Below are 26,399 nucleotides of genomic sequence, written 5' to 3'. Positions count from 1 at the left end.
TGGTGGATGACTGAAATGATGGTAGAGACAAATACATTAGAGATTTTTAAGAGATGTTTAGATAGGCACATGGTTGTGAGAAAGATAGGATATGGACATTGTGTGGGTAGGAGGGATTAATGTTTGGTGTTTTTGGTTTGCCTTTTAGCTGGTTCACAACATTGTGGGCCAAATGACGAGTTCAGACACAGCCTCTGATTTGGTAAGCAAGGAGCAACACAGTTTAAAAAAATGACAGACAACCTTTCTCATTGTTTAATTGGTTTAATTTTGGCCTGGCACATTGCTAAGTCACATAGGACAGACTGAACAGTAATTAGATCATAGTTGTTTGGACCCTACTCTATGAGCTCTGTCTCCTGCATTACAGAGATTAAATAAATCAGTATACCTTATTTTTTAAATCTGTCCTGTATTCTGCCCGAGTAAGAATAGAATTCTAAGTATGTTAAATGTTTGTTCATAACCACTTGTTTACCTTAGCGTCTATCAAGAGTGAAGACCAGTCACATTCATAAAGTTGCTGATGTCCCTTGAAGGAGACAGTGGATAAGCCAGGATAAAAACAGAATGGGGAAGGGTAATCATGACTTTTATCATGGTTTTTGTAATAACATTTCTTGATCAAAGTCGAAAAATCAAAACAGGTACAAAAAGTACAATTAAAGATTTCTAGAACTGCTCAAAAAGGAAAAACATACACCAAAATTGTCTTTCAGGTGACTGTTTTCACATACGTGATATCAGGATAAATTAATTTTCTCCTTGTCCATTACTTTATAAGCACTTACCACTTCTATAATGCAAAACAGGCAGCATTTAAACAAGCAAAACATTTGAGAAAATACAAAGCAACCCAAAATTAATGTAAACAGAACAGTTTAAAAGAGTTTTTTCAGTACTTTTCATTTTACTGTTCTAATTATAAATCTGTTATCCTTTCTTTGATTGTATTTTACAACTTCAAGCCTTGGATGGTAAACTAGTGATGCCAATTACCTTCACACTGTCCCATCCCACAATTTCCTTCAATTTCAATAATAATAACAGTTCCATCAATTGGATTACAGTTTAAATGAATCTTCATTCAGTCGAATCCCCACATTTAATTCTGTTTCTTTTAACCCACTCATGGAATTTACTCCCCAAGTTCCTGAACTATTAATTTGCCATTTGACATCTAAATAACCCAATACAAAGATAATCACAATACAGAGTATATTCCATTATCTCTTTGAAAAGAGTCATACCAACACATAGATAAACTAATTCAAACTGGCTAATTAAGTCAGCTTTAAATTCCTAAGAATGAAAACTGTAATGTTTTAATCTACACTAAACAAAATTCCAAGACTGTACACACACAATCTGATCACCAACTAAGTGGCATTGGATAGTACTTTATCAATTATCAACAGTAACATGTGTTTATGTTTATGTGACAAATTTAATTAGAAGGAAAATATTAAGACAATAATGATCAATCTACAATGAACTCGAAGGTAGTTTGGTAAATATGCACAGAAATCTATCAGAGTAACTTGAATTTATCAGGTGTTATATCCAATTGGTCCCTAAGGTTGTCATAGCCGGGGTTATAGTGGGGATAAGCTCCCACTGCCTATAAAGTGCTCCAAATGGTGCACATCTCTAACAGCCTCTGACACCCAAGTCCAACTCTTGGCCTTCATGTGTGGCTTAGCTACTAGGCCTGGCGGAACTGTTTCCACTGACAAGAGAAGGGGAAAAGCTGGATACTGGCACATCAGAACCAGTTGCTTTGAGCAGGTGGGGCTCATCATCCTTGGATGGAAACCCTCCTAGGAGAAGAAACCCCTGCTGCCTTGCAGCCATACCCACCCATGGGAAAGACTTTGGAAGTAAACCCCGAGGAAGAAAACTGGAGGCGGGGTCCCTAAGGCAGTTTGATGTTGTTTACAACTTCGCTCTGGCAACCTTTGTGATGACACTGGTGCCAAGCTGTACCAGCGCTTGCCCTTCCCTTGGACTACATCAGTGACGTGGAGAGGGGGAACCGGTTCTTCCCACCCAGGCTTGTGCCCTGGAGAGGACACAGTCCACCAGAGACGCAAACCCATGATTCCCTGGGATCAATGGCTGCCTCATACTATATCCAGTTCTTTCATGGCTTGTGGTCACTCCAGGCTGGACTTATTTCCGATACAAGTTACCCCGGGAAATATTTTTGTTTACTGATACAAAATTTGGCATGAACAGGATAGGCGTGTGAAAGCAATGGCAGATAAACAGATTTCCTGACAGCATTGATTAACTGCTAAATATTTGCAGTTAAAGATAATATTGGTCTTAACAAAGAGAGATCGATAGAGTTATTGAAATAGAGCAATCAGTATAAATAAAATGTACTTCTAAAAATTTCAAAAATAAAATCATAATCATGATGGAACAAAGATGAAGGCCACTCAAAACTGAAAGCAGCTTGAAAGAAATATGCTGGGAGTGACTGATTAACTGAAGAGCATGTGGACACTTTCAGGACATTATTATTCAAGTAGGCCAAAAGTCAAATTGTCCCAAAATACTCAAGGAAGTCAGAAAGTGGTGAGCACAGGAACTAAACTGTCCAGTAAATAAGTCATTTGGAAATAGAGATTTCTCAAAGATCCAAGTGATATGCAAGTTACAGCTCTGTTGAAAGTAGAGAAGTGATAAATTTAGACATACTGCCTTAGTATCACAAACACAGGAGAATCTGCAGATGGTTGGAAATCCAAGCAACACACACAAAATGCCGGAGGATCTCAGCAGGCCAGGTAGCATCTATGGAAAAGAGTAACCATCAGCGTCTCAGGCCAAGACCCTTCATCAGGACTGGTGAAGGGTGTTGGCCTGAAACTTCGACTGTTTATTCTTTTCCTTATATGCTGCCTGCCCTGCTGAGTTCCTCCTGCATTTTGTGTGTTGCTTTCTCAGAATATATAACTTGAGTGCTCATTGCTAACAATTTCAATAACTCAGAGTCTTTCCTTCACAAGCTATGCCTGTATGTAAATAGGTTGATGAGAGGCTTTGTGGGTGTACTAGCGCAAGAGCTGGCTACTGTGCATTGGTGGTGGGGCTGGAAATACATCAGTGATGGGGGGCACTGATAGCAGTTGAATCAGGCAGTGAAAGAGTCAGTCTGTGTCGGGGCTGCACAAGTCAGGCATCAGTGGGGGAGTTGGATTGTGGGCAAGGGTCACGATTTTCGGTTGGCGAGTGCAAAGGGTGAATCAAATAAGTATATTAATTAAAGGTATGAACCCGAGTCAGATCTCCAATGCTGGCGTGCTTTGTCATAGGTAGTTATTGAAGCAGAAATGGAGACAACAAAATAAGGGCAAATAGACACAAAGGAAGATAAGAACAGGAAGAACTAGAGCAGGTTACTGCTGGCCCTCCTTGATACCAGCAGGGCAGAGTGGACTGAATACTGCCATTTCTATTATCCAACAAGCAATCTCAGTGAGAATGTCATTGTGATGAGTGTCAGTAACAGAATAGTTCTGTCCACATTACATTTGTGATTATGCTTCTATAGTATTTAATTGGCTCTAAATCACTTTGAGATGTCCAAAGAGCTTGAAAAGTACAATTTGAAAATTCTGCTTTTAATCTTTCACATAATGTAAAACAGAATGAACTTTAAATTGAGGAAATCATTAGAGCCATATTCAAAGTTTATTTTAATAAATTGTAATGAAGTGTTAAGTAAACTACCTAATCTCCAGATGAAGGCTGTAATTTCTGTATTTATCCAAATTGGGTAGAGAGTATATTGTTAAATCATGCTCTATATAAGATTCATATGCCAGCATGAATTACAGTGCAACTTTATCTTGCAGTTTAAACTCACCTTGCATCATTATTGCCTTGACCACATACTACTATTTCTACCAGCATGGGTTGGGATGTAAATATACTAATTTTGATAATGTAATTTGAGTTATATAATGCACAATTTCTGCCTGTTAGGAGACAAATTTTAAGGTTATATAATGGATACATACTTTGATAAAAATGTACTTCGAACAATTTGAATTTGCTCTTGAATTTTATTCAAGTACCTATTTTATATATCATTTTTGTAAAATATTTACCAAGATACATACCTTTGAGTTCATTATTTTTGACACCTTAGACCTTTGATGCCTTAAGATTATACTCTTGGAACATTAATGTACAAGTGCCTATTTTTATTTATGTATTCATACAGCCCTTCTGCCCCTTTGAGCGACACTGCCCAGCAATCCCCTGATTTAACTCTATCCTTATCACGGGACAATTTACAATGACCAATTGACCTACCAACCGGAACATCTTTGGACTGAGGAGGAAACCGGAACACTCGGGGAAACACACGTGTTCATAGGGAGAACATATAAACTCCTTATTGAATTGAACCTGAGTTGCCTGTACTGTAAAACGTTGTGCTAACTACCACATTACAGTGCCACCCCATGAGTGACTCAGTATAGAAATTTGACCTTGGCCACACAGGCTAAACTAGAGTAGCAACTGTATGTTGTGCTTCACTGTAGGAGTTTAGTTGTACTCACTTAATGGAACAGAAATGGCATGCAAACTCTCAGTTGCAGCTGTGCTGTGTTTGGCACATGTGACCCAGAACAAAATTCTACCTCATCGTACTCCTTTCTTGTTTTAATGGGACCATTATCCTACTTCTTTTAAATAGCAGGAAGTAAAGTATTCATATGTCATCATTTGAAAGATCCTAATTTTAAGGCAATATGTATTGATTCATAGAAAAATAAAGTGCAAATCTAAGAATGGACCATCTGGTGCCATCTAAGAAAATCAGAAAAGTAAAACCCCTGGATTTATTTAAACGTATTACACAATTTTCTTTTAGTCCAGTTGGAGATTCTGAAGCAAATGGCTGACATTATTTTCAATGTATCTATTCAAATGCAGAGTAGAGAATGAACTGCAACATCAGAGACAGTATCCAGAATACAAACTGCCTGGCATTCAGGAACAGGCTTGGAGTTGAACCACTAGAATCTGTTAAAAAAAACAGAGATTACAATTATTCCTTTGAGTTATCAACAATATTAGAGAAAATTAATGGATTCAGATTCACTTTATCACATGCACATTGAAACATACACTGAACAACCAACCCAACCTAGGGGGGCAGCCAACAAGTATTACTACACATGCTGGCACCAACATAGCATGTCCACCATGTTCGCAGAACTTGCATCAACTTGGCTGTATGACAGGAACTTAGAACACGTTACCACTTGAAAGCAGGCAATGAATCAACAGATTTCTAAATGGCTATTTAGTTCCAAGTCAAAATTCAAAGTAAATTTATTATTGAGGTACATATATGTCACCATATACAAGCCTAAGATTCATTGTCTTGTGGGCATACTGAATAAATCTATAGAATAATAACATAATAGAATCAATGAAAGACTGCCCACCTTGGGCATTCAACCAGAGTGCAAAAGACAACAAACTGCAATAAAAACAAAGAAATAATAATAATAATAATAATAATAATAATAAATAAGAAGTAAATATTGAGAATATGAGATGACGAGTTCTTGAAAGTGAGTCCATAGGTTGTGGGAACAAGTGATAGGGCAAGTGAAACTGAATGGAGTTATTCCTTTTGGTTCAAGAGCCTGATGGTTGAGGGGTAATAACTGTTCCTGAACCTGGTGGTGAGAGTCCGGAAACTTCTGTACCACCTTCCTGATGGCAGCAGCGAGAGGAGAACATATCCTGGGTGGTGGGAGTCACTGATGATGGATTCTGTTTTAGAAACATAGAAAACCTACAGCACAATACAGGCCTTTCAGACCACAATGCTCTGCCGAACATGTACTTCCTTTAGAAATTACCTAGGGTTGCCCATAGCCCTCTTTGTTTCTAAACTCCATGTACCTATCCAGGAGTCTCTTAAAAGATCCTATCGTATCTGCCTCCACCACCGTTACCAGCAGTCCATTCCACACACTCACCATTCTCTGCATAAAAACTTACCCCTGACATTTTCTCTGTACCCACTTCCAAGTACCTTAAAACTGTGCCCTTTCATGTTAGTCATTTCCGACCTGGGAAAGTGCCTCTGACTATCCACACGATCAATGCCTCTCATCAACTCACCTCTCATCCTCCACCACTCCAAGGAGAAAAGGCAGAGTTCACTCAACCTATTCTAAAGGGCATGCTCCCAAATCCAGGCAACATCCTTGTAAATCTCCTTTTCACCCTTTCTATGGTTTCTACATCCTTCCTGTAGTGAGGTGACCAGAACTGAGTACAGTACTCTAAGTAGGGTCTGACCAGGGTCCTAAATAGCTGTAACATTACCTCTCGGTTCTTAAACTCAATCCAATGCACCGTATGCCTTCTTAGCCACACAGTCAACCTGTGCAGCACTTTGAGTGTCCTATGGACTCGGACCCCAAGATCTCTCTGATCCTCCACACTGCCAAGAGTCTTACCATTAATACTATATTCTGCCATCATATTTGACCTACCAAAATGAACCACCTCACACTTATCTGGGTTGAACTCCATCTGCCACTTCTCAGCCCAGTTTTGCATCCTATTGATGTCCCACCGTAACCTCTGACAGCCCTCCACACTATCCACAACGCCTCCAAACTTTGTGTCATCAGCAAACTTACTAACCCATCCTTCCACTTCCTCATCCAGGTCATTTATAAAAATCACAAAGAGAAGGGGTCCTACAACAGATCTCTGAGGCACACCACTGGTGACTGAACTCCATACAGGATATGACATGTCTACAACCACTCTTTGCCTTATGTGAACAAGCCAATTCTGGATCCACAAAGCAAAGTCCCCTTAATCCCATGCCTCCTTACTTTCTCAATAAGCCTTGCATGGGGTACCTTATCAAATACCTTGCTGAAATGCATATACACTACATCCACTGCTCTACTTTCATCAATGTGTTTAATCACATCCTCAAAAAATTCAATCAGGCTCATAAGGCACGACCTGACTTTGACAAAACTATGCTGACTATTCTTAACCATATTATGCCTTTCCAAATGCTCATAAATCCTGCCTCTCAGGATCTTCTCTATCAACTTACCAACCACTGAAGTAAGACCTCCTGGTCTATAATTTCCTGGGCTAGCTCTACTCCCTTTCTTGAATAAGGGAACAACATCTTCAACCATTCATTGCTCCGGAACCTCTCCCATCCCCATTGATGATGCAAAGATCATCGCCATAGAATCAGCAATCTCCTCCCTCATCTCCCACAGTAGCCTGGGGTACCTCTCATCCGGTCCCAGAGACTCATCCAACTTGATGCTTTCCAAGAGCTCCAGCACATCCTCTTTCTTAATGTCTATTTGCTTAAGCTTTTCAATCCACTGTAAGTCATCCCTACAATTGCCAAGATCCTTTTCTGTAGTGAATACTGAAGCAAAGTATTCATTAAATACCTCTGCTATCTCCTCCAGTTCCATACACACTTTTCCACTGTCATTCTTGATTGGTCCTATTCTCTCACGTCTTATCCTCTTGCTCTTCACGTCCTTGTAGAATGCCTTGGGGTTTTTCTTAATCCTGCTCGCCAAGGCCTTCTCATGGCTCCATCTGGCTCTCTAATTTCATTAAGCTCCTTCCTGCTAGCCTTATAATCTTCTAGATCTCTATCATTACCTAGTTTTTGGTAATCTTTTCTTTTCCTCTTGACTAGATTTTCAACAGCCTTTGTACACCACGGTTCCTGTACCCTACTATCCTATCCCTATCTCATTGGAATGTACCTATGCAGTATGCCACATTAGCCACATTTCTGCTGTACATTTCCCTGAGAACATCTGTTCCCAATTTATGCTTCCAAGTTCCTGTCTGATAGCTTCATATTTCCTCTTACACCAATTAAATGCTTTCCTAACTTGTCTGTTCCTATCTCTCTCCAATGCTATGGTAAAGGAGATGGAATTGTGATCATTATCTCCAAAATGCTCTCCCACTGAGAGATCTGACACCTGACCATGTTCATTTCCCAATACCAGATCAAGCACGGCCTCTCCTCTTGTAGGCTTATCTACATATAGTGTCAAGAAACCTTCCTGAACACACCTAACAAACTCCACCCCATCTAATCCCCTTGCTCTAGGGAGATGCCAATCAATGTTTGGGAAATTAAAATCTCCTACCATGACAACCCTGTTATTATTACAGCTTTCCAGAATCTGTCTCCCAATCAGCCAGAGCTGTACTTGATTTGACAGCCTTAGCAACCCTCCCCGCCAGGATATTGGTCCCCCTCAGATTCAAGTGCAACCCCGTCCTTTTTGTACAGGTCACACCTGCCCCAAAAGAGGTCCCAATGATCCAAAAATCTGAATCACTGCCCCCTGTTCCAATAACTTAGCCACGCATTTATCCTCCACCTCACTCTATTCCTATACTCACTGTCACGTGGCACAGGTAGTAATCTCGAGGTCTTGCTTCTCAACCTCTTTCCTAACTCCCTAGTCTTTCTTCAGGACTTCCTCCCTTTTCCTGCCTATGTTGTTGGTACCACGACCTCTGGCTGTTCACCTTCCCACTTCAGGACATCGTGCACGTAATCAGAAACATCCCAGACCCTGGCTGCTGGGAGGCAAACACCATCCGTGTTTCTTTCCTGCATCCACAGATCACCTGTCTGACCCCCTAACTATAGAGTCCCCTATTACTGCTGCCTTCTTCCTTTCCCTACCCTTCTGAGCAACAAGGACAGACTTTGTGCCACAGGCGCGGCTGCTGTTGCTGCCCCTAGACAGCGACCCCCCCCCCCCCCAACAGTACTCAAACAGGAGTACTTATTGTTAAGGAGGACAGCCACAGGGGTACTCTAGTATCTGACCCTTGCCCTCCCTTTTCTGACTGTTACCCTCTTACCTGTCTCCCGAGGCCACAGTGTGACTACTTGCCTATAGTTCCTCTCTATCACCTACTTACTTTCCCTGACCAGACAAAGGTCACCGAATTGCAGCTCCATTTCCCTAACCCAGTCCCTAAGGAACTGCAGCTTGATGCACCTGGTGCAGATGTGACCTTCCGGGCCCGGACTTCCCACATCTGACACCCAGTACAGAACATCAGCATCGGAGACATACTTCCTTTTTCTATTCTTCACAGGTAACCAACCTTGCCTCGATCAGTTATCGCTGAAGCTCCGTTGAGCCAAAGCCCTCCCACTTGGTCTACTTCTACTCCAATGCCTGCTCTATAAATCTGTCTCCTTTTTAAACTATTCCCGCTGGTCTAACTCGCTGACGTCCACATGCCCGTGCAGTCATTCCTCTATCAAACCGCCAAAGAAAAAAATTATCTCCTTTTATACTGTTCCCACTGGTCTACCTCGCTAACATCCTGTGCAGTCATTCCTCGATCAAACAGCATTTCATGTAGATGTGCTCAATGGTTGGAAAGGCTTTACCCATGATGTACTGGGCTGAATCCACTATCTTTGAATGATTATCCATTCATGGGTATTGGCATTTCCACACCAGGCTGTGATGCAGCCAGTCAATATATTCTCCACTACACATCCACAGAAGTTTGCTAAAGGTTTAGATGTCATGCTGGATCTTCGCAAACTTCTAAGGAAATACAGGTGCTGCTGTGCTTTCTTCATTGTTGCTGGGCCCAGGACAGATCTTCCAAAATAATAACACTAAGGAATCTACAGTTGCTGACCCTCTCCACCTCTGATCCTCCAATGAGGACTGGCTCACAGATCGCTGGTTTCCTTCTCCTGAAGTCAATAATCAGCTTGCTGACACTGATTTATAGTTATGGCACCACTCAGCCAGATTTTCAATCTCCCTCCTATATGTTGATTCATCACCATCCAATTGGCATTAAGAGAAGCTCAAGCTGACTCCCAACGTGATTTAGTAATTCACTAAAGCATCACTCATTTGGAGAGCTCAGATATAACACTCATCTCGTGGGTAAATTGATTTCACATTGGTACATTAGTATGCAGCATGGCCCCTAAGCTGCCTATTAATAATCAATAAGATAGCGGCTGATCAGGTTGCTGATGTTAGATCCTCATGTAGCCTAACAGTCTCTTCTACAACTGTGAACGTGCTTCAGGATTCGAAAGTGGAGAATTCCAAAGATTTTGAATGAAGAAATGTCTTCTCACTTCAGTGTTAAGTGACTGAGAGAATGCCCTCTTTTTCTAGATTCTAGCACCCACTATCACTACCTCTCCACCTCTCAGCATCCACTCTATTAAGCCCCCTTAGAATTTAAAAAAAAACATGACTTCTTTTCTGTTCTCCAGCTGTGGTCTTATCATAATCCTATAAAGTTGCAGTATGATTTTCCTGCTTTTGAATTCTATCTCCCTTGAAGTTAAGGCTCAAATTCTATGTGCCTTCCTAGTTACTTGATATATCTGTTATATATATAAAAATATATATTATTTTTCTGTTCCTTTCACAAAGAAACCCAGATCTCTACGAATACTTATTTATCTCCATCATTTAATTAATAATGTCTTTTTTTCATTCAACTAACCAAAACCTACAATTTTACACTCACGATAACCACTGTCATTTAATGGTTTACAAATATTTGTGTCCTCACCACATATTTTCCCAGATATCTCCATGTTGTCAGCAACGATGGATACAGTACACTTAGTCAGATCATCTTAGATTAATGTAAACGGCAAATAGCTGAGTCTGTGCCACTGGTGCCTGTGGCATCTCTGTGGTTTTTGCTTACTAACATGAAAACAAATGCTTCTCTGTTTCCAATCAGGTAACCAATCCCCCAGCAATGCCAATATATTATTATTAATATCACAAGTCCTTATCTTGTACAGTAACTTTGTAAACCTAAAGAACTTTCAAACAACAATTGCACCATATACACTGGCTCTCCTTTATTTATCCTGTTAATTTTCACAACTAAAATATGCCAAAGTTGATTTGCCCATTTTAAAACCATATTCACCGTCTCATCATGTTCTAATTTTTAAGTGTACTGTTGCTTCTTCATTCTGAAGTATACAAGTCTTTTTAAGGTTAGTTTCCATTTTCTTAAGATTAATAATGGTTCTAATGCTTTCTCTCCATTTTGCCCCTCCCTTTATTTCCTACTATTGTTAGCATTGCTTTCGATTTCACAGATGCAATTCTTTCCTTAATGTCTGTCATTTTCTTCTTCTCCATTATTTTCTCCATTATTTTTTAAAGAAGCAAAGCTTACATCTGTGAGTGGCCACATTGCTGCACCTGCCTGTACACCTCCTCCTTCACCTCCATTCAGGGCCCCAAACAGTCCTTCAAGGTGAGGCAACACTTGACCTGCGAATTTGCTGGGGTGGGCTATTCTATCCTTTGCACCCTCCTCTACATTTGGTGAGTTCTGTCATAAATTGCGCCAAAGCGAAGCCACCTTCAGGGTGGAGGAGCAACACCTTATATTCCATCTGGGTAACCTCCAACCTGATCACATAAATATTGATTTCTCCTTCCAGTAAAAAAAACTCCACCCCATCCCCTCTTCTTCCATTCCCCATTCTGGCCTTTTACCTCTTCTCACTTGACAATCACTTCCCCTTGGGTCCTCTCCTCCTTCCCTTTCTCCTATGGTTCATTCTTCTCTCCTACAAGATTCCTTCTTCTCCAGCCCTTTACCTTTTCCACCCATTTGGTTTCATCTATCAGCTTCTAGCTTGTTCTCCTTCCACTCCTCCACCTTTTTATTCTGGCCTCTTCCCTATTCCAGTTCAGTCCTGAAGAAGGGTCTTAGCCTGAAACATTGACTCTTTATTCATTTCCATAGATGTTGCCTGACCTACTGAGTTCCTTCAGCATTTTGCTCATGAAAGCTTACATTTGCTACTTTCTTGCTTCTTCCATTTCCGTTTAATAGGAGCAGCAGGCAATTAGGGAAGCAAATAACAATTTCAAGGACTCTACAACTCATGTTCTCAATAATATTTAGTAATTAATTACTATTTTTGTATAATCACAATTTGTCATTTTTTGCATATTGATTTTTTTTATCCATCTTTAGGCGTAGATTTTCATTGATTCTATTGTGTTTCTTTGTATCTACTGTGAATGCCCACAAATAAATAAATCTCAGGGTTGTATATGCAATATGTATGTACTTTGATAATAAACTTATTTTGAACTTTATTGCAGGAGGGTTTGAGTATGTTAGTAGAGACATCTTGCTTCAGTTATTTGGTGCAAAGTTTAGACTGTACAAGTCTTGTCTCCCGACCGTGGGAGTAGGATAAGAGTGCGTGTAATGAAAGTTCACCAAATTGATTCCTGCCATGTCATTTATCCTATGAGGGGAGACTAAGTAGGAGAACACCTTGTGATATTGAGGCATGCAAAATACTTAAGAGGATTTACAGGTTGGATGAGGAGATTTGTTTCCACTGCCTGGGGTATTTGAACCAGGGTTCATAATCTCAAAGCTAGAGATTGGCCCTTCTGGACAGAAAAGAAGAAATTTATTCACTTAGTGATACTGATTGCTTGTAACTCTTTACTCAGGGGCCTGTGAAAACTCAGTCATTAAAGGTAATCATTGAGAGATAATTAGATATTAAGGGAATTATTAGATATAGAGTTAATACAGGAAGGGACTACCCAGGTAAAATAAAATTAGATCAAATGCTAGAGTACACAAGGGGCAAAATCATATACTCTTCTTCTTATATAGTCTTATTTTTGATTTTCTTCCTTTTGTTTTTTTTAAATCAGCCTTTGCCGATATCTCAGTGTTTCCAATCCTTAGGTCTTCCACAATTACATGTCTTTTATTCAGTCCAGTCTTATACCACCACTAGTTTCTCTCATTAGTCAGCTTCTGTGAAGACTTTCAATTCCTTAGTGGTATGAATATTTATTTAAAATAATTAAAATTGTATTTAAATTTCTGCCACTGCACACCTACTACTGTACTTTTAAACCTTATTTCCCAACTTAGCCAAATTGATTTTTAAATTTATGACCATCGTTTCAGACACAAGTGCATTAGCCTCAAAGTTGATATAAAATTCCATCATGTTATGGTTACTCTTTTAAAGAGGATCCTTTATGAGGAGATCATTAACCTATCAAATGTTAGTTTAAGTTCAATCATCCTAGCTTCTGCAGCATATTGAAGATTTTCAGTCTTGTTTGACAGCATTGCCAAGAACCCATCCAGTGTGAAGTTTTCTCAACCTTCCCAACTAAAGATCTCTAGCATGAAAAATATCAGTGCCGGGAAAAATAACAGTGCAATGGAAAAATAGTTTGTCCAGGCAATGCATTCAGAGCCAGGGCCTCCCACTCTGAGACAGCACGAGTTACATGTGAAAAATATTTATGAATTGCGCAAAAAAAATCAGTCAGAGATGAGTACGTCTCTGGTGAATCATCTTAACTCCCTATTTCAGAAGTCCTTGTCCCACTGAAACACAACTGCAGACTGGCCATCAAATAGTGCTTGTTTAATAGCAACCATTACTCACTAGGAACTGGAAAATTCTTTCCTTACAGACCCCGTGCAACTTATGACAGATCACTGTTGAGGAAATTACCTACTTCTGCTTCTGCTTCTTCTGTCATAATGCAGAAATCACAAATTAACTTCTCACCATGACTGTGCAAATAATTCACTAATCCACTTTAATCCATTGCGTGCTGCAAGACCATCAACAAAAGGATTTATTCTGGTACATAAAAAGCAAACACAACATACCTGTTGTACATTTTTTGGAGGCCTTGAATTTGCCCATTTTATCTTCATTCTCCAAATTGGCCATTTTCTTCTCATCAACATATCCTGAAAGGATGAAAATAGTATGTTTTATTAGGCATATCTGTACACTGGTTTGCTAATGCAAATATCTTAATCAACCAATCATGTGGCAGCAACTCAGTGCAAAAAAAAGCATATGCCAACATGGTCAAGAGGTTCTGTTGTTGTTCAGATCAAACATCAAAATGGGGAAGAAATGTGATCAAAGTAACATTGACAATGGGAATGATTGTTGATGCCAAACAGGCTGGTTTGAGAATCTCAGAAACTGCTGATCTCCTGGGAGTTTCACGCACAACAGTCTCCAGAGTTTACAGAGAATGGTGTGAGTAACAAAAGACTAATGATGAACAGCAGTTCTGTGGGCGAGAACACCTTGTCAGAGAAGAATGACCAGACTGGTTCAAGCTGACAGGAAGATGGAGGCGGAGTTAAGATGGCGCTAAACGGTGACTCCTTTGCTTGCATCTTCGGAAACAGCTCTATTTCCACCTTTAATACCTTTATTTTACCTTTCAAGGTTCTTTTGAAGACCCTGACCTGGAGTTATGATGCACCATCAATAACTCACTCTGAGACGTAAAAGCGAGGTATCAGCTTTTATTGACTGGAAGAAGGAACAAGCAGTGAGTGACCACCATACTACATCCTGGAGACTGAGAGGCCGGGCTCAGACCTCCATCACCTTTATACAGGGGTCTGTGGGAGGAGCCACAGGAGCAGTCATCAGGGGGTGTGTCCAGACAGGTATATGTAGTTCACCACAAGTTACACACAGACTTCGGTTCTTTGCGGGAATGGGACCCGTTCTCGGGGTTTCAGGACCGGCCGTTGTTTTTCAGCATGCTAACGGTTTGGCCTGAGAGTCTGGCTCGTATTTGGAAGCCTAGGATCTCAGGGCTCTGGAGACGAGCGGACCGAGGGTTGCTGTCACAGCAGGAGACTCGTGCTTCGTCGTGGAGGCCAGAAAATCTTTTGCTGTGGGCCCGAAGACCTGAGATCTTTGCGATCTTCAGGCACAGAGCTCATAAAAAGTGACAAAACGGACTTTTTAAACATCATAAACCAGTGGGTTGTTGTTATGTCTCCTGCTCAATGTGAAAATAGGGCACACCTCCCTCTCACTTATTAGGGAGAGAGAGAATCTGTGGTTTGTCAAATGCCGGATGAAATGCGATAAGTCTTTGGGGTAACTGCCAGTCTGTGTCTTTGCTATCGCCTAGCTCATGCTTGTGCTTGGTAGCGAGTGCACTTTTTTTTTGCTGGGGGGAGGGGGGATCGTTGCCTTGCTGCCACATGTGTGGGAGAAGGGAGCTGGGGGGGGGGGGGGACTTCAGGGTTCTCACATTTAACTCGTTCATTCTCTGGGGGCACTTCTCTGTTTTTGTGGATATTTGCGAAGAAAAAGCATTTCAGGATGTATATTGTATATATTTCTCTGACATTAAATTGGACCTTTGAACCTTTGAGATAACACATTATAACCACACGTTACAACAGTGGTGTGTAGAAGACCATACACAACACATCGAACCTTGAAGTTTAGTGGCCACAGTAGCAGACGACCATAAACATACACTCGGTGGTCACTTTATTAAGTACAGGAGGTATCTAATAAAATGGCCACCAAGGGTAAATTTGTTCACAGAACTTCAAAAACAGTGCTGTGCTGTTGAAAATCTGGTTCACCCAGAGTACAGCAATTTCACACACATTTCTGGGTGCTTCAGTGTCACTCAGAATATTTGGCACCTCGTTGTTTAGTGAGAGTTTTGTTCCCTTGGTAGTTTTCCTTCAGCAAATAACTCACATAAATGACATCAACAACAGTGCAACATCCAAAATTCGAATGCAGTGGTATTTTAAAATTAATTGGTCTGAACAATGACAGTTTTTATTTCCTCACAGAAAATCCAGATTTCAGTTATTGCTTCTCCTTTGCAACCATGGTATTTGCTCTAAGTAATTGCCCTAAACTGCTCATGCTTTGCCCATGTTTTGTTGTCTATTTGCAGTGGCTGCCATGGATCCATTCAACATGAAATTAAAATTCTTAACAAGGCAAATAGACAACAAAATAGCTTCAGAGATACGCCAGCAGGGCCCTCAGACATGCCCTGCCAAGATTAGTGAATACAAGGACAGTGTAAAGGACTATCAAAAAATATAGCAGGTACAGATCATTTACAGATATGGATAAGAAGAGCAAGTGGAGTTTCCTTTAGCAAAGTGTGAGTTGTTGCACTTTAGCAAGTCAAATCAAAGGAGAAATTGTACAGTTAGATGTGGGCCTCTTAACAGCATTGAAGTACAGAGGCATCTTGGGATCCAAGTCCACATTTCACTGGAAATATGGTGGTAAAGAAAGTGCAGAGGTGGATAAGGTGGTAAAGAAAGTACACAGGTGGATGCTTGCCTCCATTGGTAGGGGTGTTGAGTATAAGAATAGGAAGTCATGTTGCAACTGTATGAAAGAAGTCAGACTGCACTTGGAATACTGCGTGCAATTTTGGTTGCCCCATTATAGGAAGGAACTGCAGAGATTGCGCAAAAGAGATTTACTAGGAAACACAAAAAACTCTGCAGATGCTGGGGTCAAAACAACACGCTGGAGGAACTCAGCAAGTCGGGCAGCATCCATGGAAACGAACAGTCAACGTTTCAGGCCAAGACGAAGGGTCTCGGCCCAAAGCATTGACTGTTCATTTCCACAGATGCTGCCCGACCTGCTGAGTTCCTCCGGCGTGTTGTGCAGTTTACTAGGAAGTTGCCTGGATTAGATGATATGAGCGGTAAGGTGGAGGAAGTTGGATTGTTCTAATTAGAGCTTCAGAGGCTAAAGGGAGGTTTATAATATTATGAGGGGCATAGATGGGATAGTTAGTCAGAATATTTTCACTTGGGTAGAAATGTCAAATACCACAGGATTTGATTTCCAGATTGAGGGTGGAGGGTTTAAAGACCATGTGTGGGGCAAGTTTTATTACTTAGAGAGTTGTAAGTTCCTACAGTGGGTTACCAGAGGCAGCTTGTTAGAGTTTAAGAAGATTTTAGATAGTCACATAAATATGAAGGGGATGGAAATATATGGATGATGCACATGAAAAGGACATTGGTATTGACATTAAGATGCACACAACATTGTGGGGTAGCCTCCATCATCCTCAGCAACATGAAATTCCAGGAGTTCACTTCCAGAGATCCTCTGAGAGAAAAATAATTTCTATACATTCTAAAGAATAGAGGGAATTTAAACCTGAGGTTTCTACACTTCCCTCCAGAGATGCTTCCTGACCCGTTGTGTTCCTCCAACAACTTATTTGTTGATTCAGTTTTAAATTACCTATATTGCTTATTCAAACACTACTAAATTGCTAGTACAACTCTTTCAACCCAGGAACTGCACCAAATAACTGAATCTGATTTATTAGTTTTGCATTTTAAAAGACCAAATATGAATTTCTTATCGGGAATCCTGAAAGCTCATTGAATGGGAAAACGCATCTGTGGCTTCTTGTTTTAGTAACTGTTGTAGGAGTTCTCTGGTTACAAATATTATCAAGAAATAATTTGCTCCCGGTGGAAATTAAACCACAGATATTCTATAATTAATGAGGTGACTGGCTGAATAAATTTTGTATCTGGCCTATCAGTTTAACACTAGAGGCACAGATGGCAGATCCAACACAGTTCCATTTGTTTGAATGGAATTGTTGACCTTCACTGTAAAAATATTAATTAAAAAGGTAAATATAACTAAGTGGTTCATCATAACCCAATTTATTTGGATTATACACTTTTATATAAACATAAAAAACCTACAGCACAATACAGGCCCTACAGCCAACAAAGCTGTGCCAAACATGCCATTACCTTAGAAATTACCTAGGGTTAACCATAGCCCTCTATTTTTCTAAGCTCCATGTACTTGTCCAGGAGTCTCTTAAAAGACCCTATCGTATCCACCTCCACCACCATCATCAGCAGCCCATTCCATGCACTCATCACTCTCTGTGTAAAAAACTTAACCCTGACATCTCCTCTGTACCTACTTCCAAGCACCTTAAAACTGTGCCCTCTTGTGCTAGCTATTTAGGCCTGGAAAAAAGCCTCTGACTATCCAAACAACCAATGCCTCGCATCATCTTAAACACCTCTATCAGGTTGCGTCTCATCCTCCATCGCTCCAAGGAAAAAAGGTCAAGTTCACTCAACTATTCTCATAGGGCATGCTCCCCAATCCAGGCAACAGCCTTGTAAATCTCCTTTGCATCCTTTCTATGGTTTCCACATCCTTCCTGTAGTGAGGTGACCAGAAGTGAGCACAGTGCTCCAAGTGGGGTCTGACCAGGGTCCTATATAGCTGCAACATTACCTCTCGGCTTCTAAACTCAATCCCACGATTGATGAAGACCAGTGCACTGCATGCTTTCTTAACCACAGAGTCAAACTGCACAGTAGCTTTAAGTGTCCTATGGAATCGGACCCCAAGAACCTCCACACTGCTGAGAGTCTTACCATTAATACTATATTCTGACAAAATATTTGACCTACCAAAATGAACCACTTCACACTTATCTGGGTTGAACTCCATCTGCCACTTCTCAGCCCAGTTTTGTATCCTATCAATGTCTTGCTGTAACCTCTGACAGCCCTCCACACTATCCACAACACCCCCAACCTTTGTGTCATCAGCAAATTTACTAACCCATCCCTCCACTTCCTCATCCAGGTTATTTATAAGAATCACGAAGAGTAAGGGTCCCAGAACAGATTTCTGAGGCACACCACTGGTCACCGACCTCCATGCAGAATATGGCCAGTCTACAACCACTCCTTGCCTTCTGTGGGCAAGCCAGTTCTGGATCCACAAAGCAATGTCCCCTTGGATCCCATGCCTTCTTACTTTCTTAATAAACCTTGCACAGGGTACCTTGTCAAATGCCTTGCTTAAATCCATATACACTACATCTACTGCTCTACCTTCTTCAATGTTTAGTCATGTCCTCAAAAAATTCAATCAGGCTCGTAAGGCCTTTGACAAAGCCATGCTGACTATTCCTAATCATATTGTGCCTCTCCAAATCTTCATAAATCCTGCCTCTCAGGATCTTCTCCATCAACTTACCAACCACTGAAGTAAGACTCACTGGTCTATAATTTCCTGGGCTATCTCTACTCCCTTTCTTGAATAAGGGAACAACATCCGCAACCTTCCAATCCACTGGAACCTCTCCTGTCCTCATTGATGATGCAAAGATCATTGCCAGAGGCTCAGCGATTTCATCCCTTGCCTCCCACATTAGCCTGAGGTACATCTCGTCTGGTCCCGGTGACTTATCCAACTTGCTGCTTTCCAAAAGCTCCAGCACATCCTCTTTCTTAATATTTACATGCTCAAGCATTTCAGTCTACTGTAAGTCATCCCTACAATCACCAAGGTCCTTTTCCATAGTGAATACTGAAGCAAAGTACTCATTAAGTACCTCTGCTATCTCCTCTTGATTAGTCCTATTCTCTCACATCTTATCCTCTTGTCCACCAAGGCCTTCTTGTGGCCCTTTCTGGCTCTCCTAATTTCTTTCTTAAACTCTCAAAGCTTAAGCTTTCTTAAGCTTTCAAAGATTTTGATCTTTTCGTAAGCTCTTCTTTTCTTCTTGACTAGATTTTCAACAGCCTTTGTACACCATGGTTCCTGTACTCTACCATCCTTTCCCTGTCTCATTGGAAAGTACCTATGCAGAACTCCATGCAAATATCCCCTGAACATTTGCCACAGTTCTTCTGTATATTTCCCTGAGAACATCTGTTCCCAATTTATGCTTCCAAGTTCCTGCCTGATAGCCTGTTATTTCCCCTTACTCCACTCAAATGCTTTCCTAACTTACCTGTTCCTATCTCTCTCCAATGCTATGGTAAAGGAGATAGAATTGTGATCACTATCTCCAAAATGCTCTCTCACTGAGAGATCTGACATCTGACCAGGTTCATTTCCCAATACCTGATCAAGTACAGCCTCTCCCCTTGTAGGCTTATCTACATATTGTATCAAGAAACCTTCCTGAACACACCTAACAAACTCCACCCCATCTAAACCCCTCACTCTAGGGAGATGCCAACCAATATTTGGGAAATTAAAATCTCCCACAATAACAACCCTGTTATTATTACACCTTTCCAGAATCTGTCTCCCTATCTGCTCCTCGATGTCCCTGTTATTATTGGGTGGTCTATAAAAAAACACCCAGTGGAGTTATTGACCCCTTCCTGTTCCTAACTTTCACCTACAGAATCTAGGTAGACAATCCCTCCAAGTCTTCTTCCTTTTCTGCAGCCATGACACTATCTCTGATCAACAGTGTCATGCCCCCACCTCTTTTGCCTCCCTCCCTGTCCTTTCTGAAAAATCTAAAGCCTGGCACTCTAAGTAACCATTCCTGACTCTGAGCCATCCAAGTCTCCGTAATGGCCACAACATCATAGCTCCAAATACTGATCCACGCTCTAAGCCCATCCTTTTTGTTCATAATATTCCTCGAATTAAAATAGACACATCTCAAACCATCAGTCTGAGCGTGTCCCTTCTCCATCACCTGCCTATCCTCCCTCTAGCACTGTCTCCAAGCTTTCTCTATTTGTGAGACAACTGCCTCTTCCTCTGTCTCTTCAGTTTGGTTCCCACCCCCCAAGCAATTCTAGTTTAAACTCTCCCCAATAGCCTTAGCAAACCTCCCCACCAGAATATTGGCCCCCCTCAGATTCAAGTGCAACTTGTCCTTTTTGTACAGGTCACCCCTGCCCCCAAAAGAGGTCCCAATGATCCAGAAATCTGAATCCCTGCCCCCTTATGTGAAGGTATCCGAGGGTACTTAAAGAGGTGGCTCTAGAAATCGTGGACGCATTGGTAATCATTTTCCAATGTTCTATAGATTCAGGAACAGTTCCTGCTGATTGGAGGGTGGCTAATGTTGTCCCACTTTTTTAAGAAAGGAGGGAGAGAGAAAACAGGGAATTATAGACTGGTTAGCCTGACGTCAGTAGTGGGAAAGATGCTGGAGTCAATTATAAAAGAGGAAATTACGACACATTTGGATAGCAGTAGAAGGATCAGTCCAAGTCAGCATGGATTTATGAAAGGAAAATCATGTTTGACTAATCTTCTGGAGTTTTTTGAGGATGTAACTATGAAAATGGACAAGGGAGAGCCAGTGGATGTAGTGTACCTGGACTTCCAGAAAGCTTTTGATAAAGTCCCACATAGGAGATTAGTGGGCAAAATTAGGGCACATGGTATTGGGGGCAGTGTACTGACATGGACTGAAAATTGGCTGGCTGACAGGAAACAAAGAGTAGCGATTAACGGGTCCCTTTCGGAATGGCAAGCTGTGACCAGTGGGGTACCGCAAGGTTCGGTGCTGGGACTGCAGCTGTTTACAATATACATTAATGATTTAGATGAAGGGATTAAAAGTAACATTAGCAAATTTGCTGATGACACAAAGCTGGGTGGCAGTGTGAAATGTCAGGACTATGTTATGAGAATGCAGGGTGACTTGGACAGGTTGGGTGAGTGGGCAAATGTATGGCAGATGCAGTTTAATGTGGATAAATGTGAGGTTATCCACTTTGGTGGCAAGAACAGGAAGGCAGATTACTATCTAAATGGAGTCAAGTTAGGAAAAGGGGAAGTACAATGAGATCTAGGTGTTCTTGTACATCAGTCAATGAAAGCAAGCATGCAGGTACAGCAGGCAGTGAAGAAAGCTAATGGCATACTGGCTTTTATAACAAGAGGAATTGAGTATAGGAGTAAAGAGGTCCTTCTGCAGCTGTATAGGGCCCTGGTGAGACCCCACCTGGAGTATTGTGTGCAGTTTTGGTCTCCAAATTTGAGGAAGGACATTCTTGCTATTGAGGGAGTGCAGCGTAGGTTCACAAGGTTAATTCCCAGAATGGCGGGACTGTCATATGTTGAAAGATTGGAGCGACTGGGCTTGTATACACTGGAATTTAGAAGGATGACAGGGGATCTGATTGAAACATATAAGATTATTAAGGGATTGGACAGAATGGAGGCAGGAAGCATGTTCCCACTGATGGGTAAGTCCAGAACTAGAGGCCACAGTTTAAGAATAAGGGGTAGGCCATTTAGAACAGAGATGCGGAAAAACTTTTTCACCCAGAGAGTGGTGGATATGTGGAATGCTCTGCCCCAGAAGGCAGTGGAGGCCAAGTCTCTGGATGCATTCAAGAGAGAGTTAGATAGAGCTCTTATAGATAGCGGGGTCAAGGGATATGGGGAGAGGGCAGGAACGGGGTACTGATTGTGTATGATCAGCCATGATCACAGTGAATGGCAGTGCTGGCTAGAAGGGCCGAATAGCCTACTCCTGCACCTACTGTCTATTGTCTATTGTCTATTCAACTATCCTGTCTGACATCCCCCCCCCCCACCCGTTCTAAGAGAGAAATAAGAAATAAAGAGATAATAAATAACAAAATGGCCTATGTCACTCCTTGCTGAAGCTTCAACTCCCCACTCCAACACTGGTTCACTCACACCATAATCAATACACTTAAACCCAACTTCTTTTTATTGATCCTTACCAATGTCTCCTTGGGAACTGTGGTACACAAAATGTGCCAACTGCCTCTGCTCGCTTCTTTTTATGCTATCTACATCACATCCTGGTCTATTTTATTTTTATTCTATTTATTTTTATTAGGAAACACAGTGTGGCTCTTCAGCCCTTCAAGCCATGCTGCCAGCAAACCACAATTCAACTTTACCCTTAGCACGGGACAATTTACAATGACCAATTGTCCTACTAACTGGTACGCCTTAGGACCGTATGAGGAAACTGGAGCACTATCAGGAAACCCACACAGTCCAGGGGAGGACATAGAGAGGACACCAGAACTGAACTCCAGACTCTGAGGCCCCAGGCTGTAATAGTGTTGTACTAACCACTACTCTCTGCCTGTAATTTCTGTTAGCTACTCTGAGCAGGACGCACCAGGCCAGGCATAGGAAGGACAAAAAGAGCATCATACTTGTCTTTTACTTTCATTGCAGAGCCATATAAAGCATGTTTGCTTTAGGAACTATCTAAATCAGGCCACACCTATACTCAGCAAAACACCAGTCTCCCACCCTACTGAACACAGAACAAACCCTTTGCTGTTTTCTTGGAGTTACAATATCCCAGAGCTTGAAGTTGCAGTGACAAATTTACACCTTCTCTCATCTGCAGTTATATTCTGAACATCTCCAGCATCTATGAACTACCATCAGGGAGAAGGTAAAGGAGCCTGAAGACCCACAATCTATCTTTTAAGAACAGCTTCTTCCCCTGTGCCATCACATAGAAACATAGAAAACCTACAGCACAATACAGGCCCTTTGGCCCACAACGCTGTGCTGAACATATACTTCAGAAGTTACCCAGGGTGACCCATAGCCCTCTATTTTTCTAAGCTCCATGTGCCTATCCAGGAGTTTCTTAAAAGATCCTGTTGTATCTGCCTCCACTACCATCGCCGGCAGCTCATTCCACACACTCACACTCTCTGTGTAAAAAACTTACCCCTGACATCTCCTCTGGATCTACTTCCAAGCACCTTAAAATTGTGCCCTCTCATGTTAGCCATTTCAACCCTGGGAAAAAGCCTTTGACTATGCACATAGTCAATGCCTCTCATCATCTTATACACCTCTATCAGGTCACCTCTCATCCTCCACCGCTCCAAGGTGAAAAGACCAAGTTCACTCAACTTATCCTCATAAGGCACGCTCCCCAAACCAGGCAACATCCTTGCAAATCTCCTCTGTACCCTTTCTATAGTTTCCACATCCTTCCTGTAGTGAGGCAACCAGAACTGAGCACAGTATTCCAAGTGGGTCTGACCAGGGTCCTATATTGTTGTAATATTACCTCTTGGCTCTTGAACTCAATCCCATGGCTGATGAAGGCCATTTCTGAACAGTCAATGAAGCCATGAATACTACCTTGTTATTCATCTTTTCAAATGTGTTTAAATTGTAACTTATCACAAAATAATTTCTAAATTAAGTACATGTTTGGCACAGTATTGTGGGCCAAAGGTCCTGTATTGTGCTGTAGGTTTTCTGTGTTTTATGTTATAGTAATTTTATGTCTTACACTGTACTGCTGCTGCAAAACAGCAGATTTCATAACATACTGTATGTCATTAATAATAAACCTGATTCTGATTTCAAAGCAAAACAAAAGGTTCAGAAATAACAATTTCTTCAATTTTACCATTTTGGTTTTCAGCCATATCTTCTGGGGTTTTGCTGAACACTAAAACACATGAATGCCATTCAGAAACAGCTATTTTTAGTATCTGATCTATCAAAAGGCTCCAGGTGAGAATTTACTCTGAGAGTTATTTTCCTCATTAGTAATGTGAGATGCATGCAGCAGGAAACTTCTTGTATTCATTGTTTTGGAAAATAACAAAAGCATCTGAAAAAATACATTTATAGTCTCACTAGAGAAAGCTATTAAAAGAAGTCTTCATTCTATGTGTTCAACAATGTTGATGAATTGCAACATCATCAGCACTGACCACGTTTGTCTCAACATCCTTTAACAACCCCTGTCATGGTAAATGCAAAACAGTACAATTCTAATTTATTGTTAACACTAATGACAATTGGTTTCACACAGAAAAAATTAGTGTTACTGCTGTTAATCTTGTTAAGGACAGTGTTTTGATATTGTGCTTGTGACAGGTCATTTTCAACTTCAACATTAAGTTGTATCTGGAAAACAAGATGACCTTCCAGCATAGATTCCCCCCCCCCCCCCAATTCAACTGAAAGTAACCCCAATTTTTGTTAGATTATGATAATCATTCAGAATGCAACAGTGGTTTTATAGAGATATACGAGATCAAAGTTGGTTTATAGAAGGGTAGTTAGAGGGAAGTTATCCCCATCAATGGATGCTCCCAAACCAAAACCATGGAGCAGAATATTCAAGAAGTCTGTCAGGGCCTGGGTGGGGGGGGGGGGGGGGTGAAATCAGAAAGTGGTTACAATCTGAAATTCACTGCCTGTGGGGATGATTGAAAACAGAGTCAGTCAATGCCTTCAGAAAGAACAGAGTAGATAAGAACTTGAGAGAAAATAATTCATCGGGCAAAATTAATGGAATGAGACTGATGTGATTGCTTAACAGATACCTTAAAAAAAGTTGGATAAGTATATGGATAGGAGGAGTTGGGAAGAATATGAAATGGGCAAATCAAGTCGTCAAGTCAAGTCACTTTTTATTGTCATTTCGACCATAACTGCTGGTACAGTACATAGTAAAAATGAGACAACGTTTTTTCAGAACCATGGTGTTACATGACACAGTACAAAAACTATACTGAGCTACATAAAAAACAACACAGAAAAAATCTACAGACCTATCCAGGACTGCATAAGGTGCACAAAACAGTGCAGGCATTACAATAAATTATAAACAAGACAATAGGGCAGTAAGATGTCAGTCCAGGCTCTGGGTATTGAGGAGTCTGACAGCTTGGGGAAAGAAACTGTTACATAGTCTGGTCGTGAGAGCCCAAATGCTTCGGTGCCTTCTCCCAGATGGCAGGAGGGAGAAGAGTTTGTATGAGGGGTGCGTGGGGTCCTTCATAATGCTGTTTGCTTTGCGGATGCTGCGTGTGGTGTAAATGTCTGTAATGGTGGGAAGTGAGACCCCGATGATCTTCTCAGCTGACCTCACTATCCATTGCAGGGTCTTGCGATCCAAGATGGTGCAATTTCCGAACCAGGCAGTGATACAGCTGCTCAGGATGCTCTCAATACAACCCCTGTAGAATGTGATGAAGATGGGGTGTGGGAGATGGACTTTCCTCAGCCTTCACAGAAAGTAGAGACGCTGCTGGGCTTTCTTTGCTATGGAGCTGGTGTTGAGGGACCAGGTGAGACTCTCTGCCAGGTGAACACCAAGAAATTTGGTGCTCTTAACGATCTCCACTGAGGTGCTATCGATGTTCAGCAGGGAGTGGTCGCTCTGTGCCCTCCTGAAGTCAGCAACCATCTCTTTGGTTTTGTTCACATTCAGAGACAGGTTGTTGGCTCTGCACCAGTCCATTAGTCCAAATAGGACTAGTTTAATGGGCTCCATGGTTGGCATGAACTAAGGGCTGAAGGGTCTGCTCCCATACCACATTACCGTTTGGGCAAGACATAAGAGCAACTTGATAAGCTGAATAGCCTTCTCTGTCATAACAATACACTGGTTATCTATGAAGCAGTGATCAATACCTCAGTTCATGAAACTGAGTCGGTTACTCTGGGGTGAGAACCTCATCAATCAGCTGAGTAGATAGTATGGCCATGGACATGCACAAGGCATTACACGCCCATCTCTGGCAAAGGAACAGAAACACATTCAAAGAAGGTGGGATACCTTTCAGCATTGGACTCTCAAATCCAAGTCTAATTTGACTACAAAACAAATCAAGCTGCGGGAGCTAGTTTTCCTTCACACAATCCCAGTAAGAAAGCCAAATTGCAAAACACAGAAGATAAC

The 26,399-nt window shown here is 41.3% G+C and overlaps 1 protein-coding gene across 1 annotated transcript in view; it reads right to left on the bottom strand.

Moving 5' to 3' along the window:
• Positions 1-244: 244 nt before the first annotated feature.
• Positions 245-26,399, bottom strand: part of cusr (Copper-only SOD repeat protein) — a 119,977-nt gene continuing 93,822 nt past the window's right edge. Inside the window, exons 9-10 of the mRNA XM_073026863.1 lie at positions 13,768-13,851; positions 245-5,046 (exon numbers count right to left, since the gene is read on the bottom strand). Coding sequence (XP_072882964.1) covers positions 4,943-5,046; positions 13,768-13,851 — 188 coding nt within the window. The 3' untranslated portion in view covers positions 245-4,942. The remainder of the gene's footprint in view (positions 5,047-13,767; positions 13,852-26,399) is intronic.

Source organism: Hemitrygon akajei, chromosome 23 (assembly GCF_048418815.1).
Source record: "Hemitrygon akajei chromosome 23, sHemAka1.3, whole genome shotgun sequence".
Classification (NCBI taxonomy): Eukaryota; Metazoa; Chordata; class Chondrichthyes; order Myliobatiformes; family Dasyatidae; genus Hemitrygon; species Hemitrygon akajei.
This window is presented reverse-complemented; position numbering and strand designations above follow the sequence as displayed.